At 42.1% G+C, this 8,277-nt stretch overlaps 1 protein-coding gene across 1 annotated transcript; it reads right to left on the reverse strand.

Moving 5' to 3' along the window:
* Positions 1-280: 280 nt before the first annotated feature.
* On the reverse strand, positions 281-4,863 carry LOC118410890. The gene is made up of 6 exons (XM_035812775.1): positions 4,767-4,863; positions 4,175-4,285; positions 3,721-3,863; positions 3,163-3,204; positions 1,420-1,636; positions 281-1,070 (listed from the first exon to the last, which is right to left on the reverse strand). The coding sequence occupies exons 3-6, from the start codon at positions 3,843-3,845 to the stop codon at positions 1,038-1,040; spliced, it is 417 nt and encodes a 138-aa protein (XP_035668668.1). The 5' UTR covers positions 3,846-3,863; positions 4,175-4,285; positions 4,767-4,863; the 3' UTR covers positions 281-1,037.
* Positions 4,864-8,277: the final 3,414 nt, after the last annotated feature.

An 8,277-nucleotide genomic window follows, 5' to 3' on the forward strand; every position in this document is an offset into this window, starting at 1 on the left:
AGCGATTACTCAAGCTAACTACCGATGAATGTCTTAAGTTGCTGAATACCGGTGGTTATGAATGCTGGTAAATATGCCCACAGCGCTTGACGGAAGCATTACAGACCGGTTGAATTTCGGGAAGGAAGACGGCATTGTGGACGAGGAATGATCTCAGCATTGAATTTGGGCTAAGACAGGATTTGTGATAATTGTCTTTGGCCCAGGTCCAAAGTTGGTATCGCAGGATTAGGCTTACAAAGTACCACAAGAATCCAAGAAAACCCACAAGAAAAATGGAAATATTTCATGTTGTTATGAGACCTACGATCTAGTGATCTGAATATAGTATGTATACTTCTACGTATATATGTAGAAATTTTGTCGTATTGGCACAGGTGAAGCTTTCATCGATTGGGTGAAGATATAGCTATACACGAATAAGAAATGATAAGCAGAAAAAAAATAAATACACGACTGTACTTTGACCAGCAAACTGAAGTAGTCGTTTACTTATATATAGTTGTTGCCATACATTGTATCATGTACAATTGTCGTGCAATAAAGTTCTTCTATATTCTCTACTCTAACGGCTTTAGACAGCAGGGAGTATGTTGACCTGGTCTGGGTCTATTGTATAAAATGTACTTTGACAAAAAGATACAACATACTACTAACAGGAAAACGTCGTCTAAACAAGTTAATTATCTAGTTGTCGTCTTCAGATCAGAGTAAAACAGTGAGAATACACGTGTGGTGTCTATTTCAGAAACGATAAATTGCGATTCAACATTTATTTTTGCTTAGAATGTTTGTTCCACCAATGAGCTTTCATCGCACAACTCTTGATTAATATATATATATCGTCCTGTAACTAACTTTTTTTCAAAGTTAAAAGACATTGCATAAAAATTGACACGTAGAGAACTCTATGTATTAGCACCATAGAAATAGTGACGACGTATAAGGTGATATAGATGATTTTTAAACATTGCAATCAGGTGCCTTCCAAAGTGGACAAAAGACGTCGCAGCATTCGCACTTCATGCCTCCGTCCTTTACGCTGGGTGGCTCATCACTTTCAGCAGAGCCTGTGGAAAAGAAATAAAATCAAATTCACATATTACATAATGTTACATCTAAGCTAGCCCAGGAAACATGCTGAAGGCTTAGCATAACTTTTTTTCAGAACTGCTTTGTCCATAGGTAATCATACTTTACTTCCAGTCGTTTATGCATACTTACTACATTTAGTTGATGTGGACAAAAGCCTGAAAACAGAGACCATTCATCCATTCCTTCATTCTTTTATTCATTCATTTAAGCGTCTCAATTCGATCTACATGTGTTTTATGGTGATACTACAGCGGTCATAATCAAAGCTGTGCATCATGGGAAATATACACCATGACGTCAGAAATAACCAAAATGGCGGCTCACCTGGGTTTTTCTCTTGACTGGAAGCAGCGATTTCCGCAGGTGGTGTCTCAGTCTGAATGTTCCTTCAGACGTTGTGTTGGTGAGAGACTGCAGAGAGGACAGGAGGCGGTTCGCCGCGTCGACCAGTGTGTGTTCTGTCGGCGTGTTGTGTTGGAGATAGCCGTCTAACCGCTGAGACAAATCTGCTACACTCCGTAGTCTGTGCCACAGTTCAAGTCTGTAATGATAGGCGATATAGTTACAGATAGGGGTCAGTACTGGTACAGAAAATTCAGGTCCAGGTCAAGTTCAGGTCCAGAGGATCAGGTCCAGGTCCGGACCTGAACCTGTGCCTGATTCAGTATGTGAGAACTTGTGCATGGCCGATACTCAAAACAATGGTCCATTTAACTACAAAGAATCTGTTTTGTGAAGTATTCGACTCCCACTGGCGTTTTAAAATCCTACAAGGCTATTGACTGTAAAACTTGGTAGTTTTACATGACTATAGACTCTGCTCTATTTCGCTCTTGTTATTTTCCTCGACCGGTAAGCCCCAAAACGTGTGAATGCCTGATCATATAAACTGTTTTTCAATAGGTCCAACATCCGGTCTACCGATTTTTTCCAGGTCCGGTTTTTCGGGATCGGTCCAAAGAGAAAAACCGGTTTTGTACCGGTTCATCGTACCGGTACCCACCCTTATTACAGACTCATGATTGATTTTACGTTTGTGGACTTACCAGTTCGATCCTCAAGTACGTTATTGGCTGTCGGTTATTTCTCACCTCGGTGCCACCATTTGCGGCCTGAGAAGAAACTGAATAATCAAACTGATGAAAAGCTACTGTTGACCAAAACTACACCAGTTCATTTTGTGGCAACTTTTTGGCGGTGAAAGGCTTCAAATGCTAACGTCATTGGTTGGATAACTAGGTCAGTCTCTATTGTGGACCTTTTTGGTCATTTTGTCCAACTATCATATAGTTCTCTGATAGGTACTCGGTGTTGAGTACGGTTGCAGAGGTCACAGTGGTCTATTGTGTGTAGTTGAAAAACATCCGACGAAAGTACAACTACTACCAGCTCAAGCTCGCAGTACGTGTTATATCTTAAGGCCCCTTCACACGAGAGCAAGAATGAGCCGGAATGCCGTCAGAATGAAAATTCTTGTCTATTCCTGGGAATTCGTAGTGTATTCTAGAAATTATCAATGCATTCCAGATATTTGTGCCCGTTCTTTTGGCTGGCCCGAAAATGTTTGACATGCTAAAAACTTTCGAGGTGCATTTGAAGTGGACAAATATCGAACGGCATTCGAAGTGTATTCTAAGTCTATTTTAACTATTCTAACTGCAGTATGATGGCATTCTACGGCATTGCAACATTATTCGAAACATTCTCATCTCACATTTGCTCATTCGATGGAGAACCGAAACGGCAAGCCACCTCGAATCCGGCCAGAATATGGTCAAAAGAATATCTGGAACGTAGTAAGAATTTCTAGAATACACTACCAATAGAAAATACTAGGAATAGAAAAGAATTTTCATTCTGACGGCATTTTTGCTCATTCCCTCTCGTGTAATGGGGATATAGGGTCCATTTGGAATTCCCACCCGAATGTGGCACGAATTTTGCAAATACTTCATTCCGACTGGTTCTGCTTGATACCTGCTAATTCGGTTTCAGTGTGAAGGCCCTATAATAGCTTCGATCCTAGCTTCATCACATTGAAATCGACCTTGATAGACTTTACTTTACCTGTCGTCTTCTTGTGTGGTTTGGCTGACATCACGTCGGAATCTGTGTAAAATGAGAGGAATACATGTCCATATCTGCACCATCTTTTTCTGTTGACCAGTTTGCAAACTGTAACCACAATAAACATACACTCCTAAATGGCAAGGATTTGCTATGTAGAGCCTGTATTGGCATAAACCTGTATGTGTACATGCATAGCCAGAACAACCGCCTTTCGGAGAAACACGCAAGTTGTGCGACAGTATCAGAACGACCTGTACTGTCACAACTAACCTTTGCATAGCTCACTGTGACAAGTGTTTGAAGCAACTCTACGACACTTTTTTTTGCCATGCTAAGAGGAGTGAAAGAAGCCATATTCATCAGGATATGAACCATTCCACAACAGAGACAGGAGCCGATACCAACTGCCTGGCACCTTTGACCCGTTGCCCACGTCACATTTCTATCCGGGTCACATGACATAGGCTTCTGGTCATTGGGATGGATCAGAGTATCAAACTTGTTGGTACGAACTTTACTTTTTGTACGGAAATATCGTATAAATCTTAATGATACCTTCCATGTAGCAGCGGCAGGCGGGTCCGGACGGCGCAGGGGCACCTGCCGCAGTACCCTCGGCGGAGGATGTCCGGGTTCCCGTAGCGAACTGACGCCGAGCACCGGTAACAGAACTCTCCCATGTAGATCAGGTGACATCGCTGAACAAGTGACCACAAAATGAAGTTAGATGTTTTTTGTCAAAACACCGTACGCTAAAAGTAATAACAAAACTCGATCGGGTGGGCGCAAAGGTGGTAAGTAAATACTGTTATTAGCCGATAATCTGGTCATACTCACTATTTTGGTATGAGTAGGTCTAGACCTGAAAAACAGGCAATTTCAGGTTGGGTCCCCTGGCGGCTTTCTTTCCCATCGCAACTTACTTTCAAACCACAAATTGCATGCAGCTGATTTACTAATATCTGTGCACTGTATCGTTTTTGTTTTTAAGTAAGGACAAACACCACACCTGAAACCTGGTCGGCGGGTGGCAAGCGTCACTAGTGGTCTGCGTGGCGTCACCGACGTACCCACTCTTACACAGCTCACAGTCTCTCCCCTCCGTACCATGCTGGCAGTTCTGTCATATAATATAGAAGCCTTTGGTTGATAATGACATAACTGTTTCGTTGAAGAGGTCTGACAGCACATATTGATCACGGAGAATGACCTAGTCTCAATCTCGCGAGAGAATACGAGACTAGGTCAGGCTTGCTTAGATCATCATTGCGTAGATCACAAATTCGTCTTCTTCTTCTTCTTTCGTATATTTTTAAAAGATCATAACTGTTTCAAGGTCACTGTTACCAAGGAGCTGGTGACGTTGTTTTTACCTTCGGTTCTTCCTTGCTGGTTGTTTCCTTACAATATACAATGCCCTATCTGGGTGACAACAAGTTGAGAAAAATGCCATCTAGTGACGATTGTGCAACTGATCAAGTAGATATCGCTTTCAAACATACCCAATTTACAGTTCTCTGCATAACTTTCCCAATTATTTACTAGCCTTCCCATGAAATATACAATAGACGATGATATAACGATAAATGAAATTTACTTACCAGACAACGTCCATTGAACGGATCCCGCTCAGAGGAGTGGCCGTAACAAGCGATTTCTGAAGTAAAAAAGAGATTGCCTTAGATGATAGTGCAAGTTCTAGGAATGTTGTATGGGCAAGGTCTTTGTTATGACTGGGCCGGAGATCAAACCGACCTACCGAACGTAAGGTAATCACTCGCCCCATTAGCATGATTGGACCATTTTAGGGGTGACTTAGAAATGCATGATAGTTGATAGATAACCTTAATCTCAACACCTTACTTTTTATGTCGTAGCTCCGAACTTGATCTACATGATGATTTTACAGGAAGTGTTGAAACTTCGTGCCTTTAAGTTAAGTGGAAACAGATGAACGGTTTCTTTGCAATTCTTTCACGTAAACAAAGTATCTTTACAGTTTATCCATTGCTCCTTTATATGCTAAGAGAAGAAGAGACACGCACACTTATCACGGAGGTAACAAGACTACTCCATGCGCCATAAGGCCAAGATTTAAGTTAGGTTAAGTTTAAGTCCTCCCCGCACCAAATGGTACATCGGGCGGCGCCCCCATCTCCGTTTCATTAACCTTGTGCAATCACTTTGTCAGGGGCCGGACAAGTCCACTGGTAGTGGTGTGTGTTGAGTAATCTCCAAGCAGATCCTACGGTGCCATTAGATAGTATCAAAGCTAGCCAAGGAGTATAGCCGACCAAAGGGAACTCCCTTTGACTGGCTATACTCCTTGACCAGCTTTGAAAGTTCGATACCATCTTATGGCACCGTAAGATCTGCTTGGAGATTATGTGTTGAGTGTTAAGCAGAGAAAACCGTATGTTTTAAAGTCTTAAGTATGATTTGGCCGTCGATCGAAGTTACGACCCACCGAATGCACTGGTTAGGCCAAGCCTTATCGGAATTAAACCCCTTACACATGAAAGCCTAAGAACCCGCCGACAGTTGCACTTCTTACGGCGATAAGACATAAGTCGTCTTAAGTCTCATGATCTGGTTCCACTTAAGAACTCGCACCAAAGGTTATCATGCGGAAATATGGGAGACCGGAGACGAGGCGATAACGCGATGTGGATAATCACCTACGGAACGTGAAACTAGTATTTGTTTGTTACACATTACCGGTAAACGTTAACACACTCACGCACACGGAGAGAGACACGCACAAACACAGACAGACACAGAGAGAGAGAGAGAGAGAGAGAGAGAGAGAGAGACGCCAATACAGTACAGCGGGTATCTCATTCGACTGCGCCAAATTCCGCCAGCCTAGCGAATTTCCCTTGAGGAGCCCTTGAGGTCACAATGGCGTGAGTTGCGTATGACGAGCGAGTTTAATAAATGTAACACAGTGTTCCCCATAACCTAAAAACCAATACATGTATACAAGTTACAACGGTATGTATCTCCGCAAACACACCCGATTTAAGATCCCATCCGAGAGGGCACCCCTAGCCGACGCTAGGTACATATACTCATTTTCAACTGAGTCGAGTGAGATATAAACAGGAGTAAAATGAGTTTCCCAGGGAGTCAGTGCTCATTGCGACCTGCCAGGAATAACGCACAATTCCATCAACAACAGCCGCTTGAGCCTTGAACGGGGACATCTAGCGATACCAACAGGGAAAACAATTAGTTTTTCTATGTCTACGCTATTCTTCTTTACGTCTACGCAATTCTATGCACCTTTCTCACGCGGCGGCCATAATAGATCTAAAACTTGTTCAATGAGGCAAACAAAAGACTGTCTATCATAATTAGCAGTTCAACCAATAATAGTCTGCCAATTAGGAAAGCGACCAATAAGAGAATAGCTGCATGTCCGTCAAATAGTTGCATTATTATGTTTTTATTTTGCATCTCTTAATGGACTATGGGATCAGTCTACGCTACTCTAAATTGCTATATCTTTTGGTGCATAACACTAGTTATAATATCTATAATTTGATCCTATATTGTGCTGATTTTAGAAATAAGTGTTGTCTGTTTGCCTCATTGACCTCGTCTTCAAACTATCATGGCTGCCACGTGAGAAAGGTGAATAAGACCATAGATGCATTAAGTGCTACTGAACCAACCCTGTAATGTGTCTCAATGGAGTGGTACGCTCATTTATTAGAACCTGTTACCGAGGAAACGGAACCTGGTTCGAATGTTCTGCCTTGCAAGTTGGACGACACGACGAGGGTGGGCGCCAAGCCGGTGTAACATCCAAAACCATACCCCTGAACAATCTGCACCCCAGTTTATTCTGTCTGGTGGTACACTTTAGCCTGTTACATCTCTGCCTTGAGTTGTTCAAAATGTAGGGCCCAATTTTGTAATATTTGAAAACTGTTAGGCAGATTACTGTCCTCGAACGTAAATGTACAAGCTGCAACGGGAGAGGTCCATTCTTCAACACGGGTCCAAATGTCGACAGGTTTTAAAAATCATTGTTGCGGATGAATGCATAAATGTTATGAGTTTTTTGGTGACCCATTGGCATTAACGTCAATCCTTTAAAAGTTCTGCTAAATGTTGGTTTACAGTGATAGGTAAAGGCACAACAACAACACAAACAATTCTAGAGCAATAAAAGAACCCGACACACAATCGAAAAAAGTAGGTGTGCTTTGCTGAAGTGAATACATGAGCCATTATGACGTCGCATTGGATTACTAGGTACGGGTAACAAGCGTCATGCCTCGCTTCAGTTGAGGTCTGTCCTACAAGGAGAAAAAGAATAATTGAGAGACCTTGAGAGTTTATTTGCAAAATCATGCCCGAAGGCTAATTGCACGTACTGTCTCGAAATAAGAGTAGAGTTTTTCAGTACATAACATTGGTTTCTAATCTACTGCAAGGTGCTAAGTTTACTATTGTAGGGTTTGACTTCTTCTTTGATGGCAGTGGTTAATGCATTGTCCCACTTTCTGCAAAATAAGTGGGTTTTGTGATTTGAGTAAAAATGTAGTCTTTTGCTGATCTCTTAAATGGTTAAAGCTCGGTGAAACGTGAGTGCAAGTGTAAGTGAGGCAACACTTGGATATAATCTGATTCTTTCGGCGTCGTAGTGAGGGCACTGGCTAATGAAGTGCGTTTCATTTTCCACTGCATTCATTGGGCAATATTTACATAATCTATCGTGTACAGATAGTATCACAAGACGTTGCCATAAATTTGTACGAGTGGTTATCTCTCTGAGTTGAACATGTCGTGCGAAGCGGCCGTTTGTATTCTCTGGTACTTGTCAGCTTTACAAGACCAGGAGTCTCCATAATCAGGATCACATGGCAACTTGGTAGGGTGCAAACTAGCCAGGTAGAAAATCTATAAAACGTCTGATTCGATTTTCTACAAGTAGGTCTTTCGGCTCAGGGTTGTTGTAGAGCCGAAACATTAGATGTGGCATAAAGTTTAGTGTGGTGTCTACCAATTCCACATCTGTAGAATGAGGCCATGGGTTCAGATCCAGACTTACTGGGCTTTGATCAGTGATAAGCACGCTACAGAAGAAAGTTGCAGTCAGTT

This window comes from Branchiostoma floridae, chromosome 3, assembly GCF_000003815.2.
Source record: "Branchiostoma floridae strain S238N-H82 chromosome 3, Bfl_VNyyK, whole genome shotgun sequence".
NCBI lineage: Eukaryota > Metazoa > Chordata > Leptocardii > Amphioxiformes > Branchiostomatidae > Branchiostoma > Branchiostoma floridae.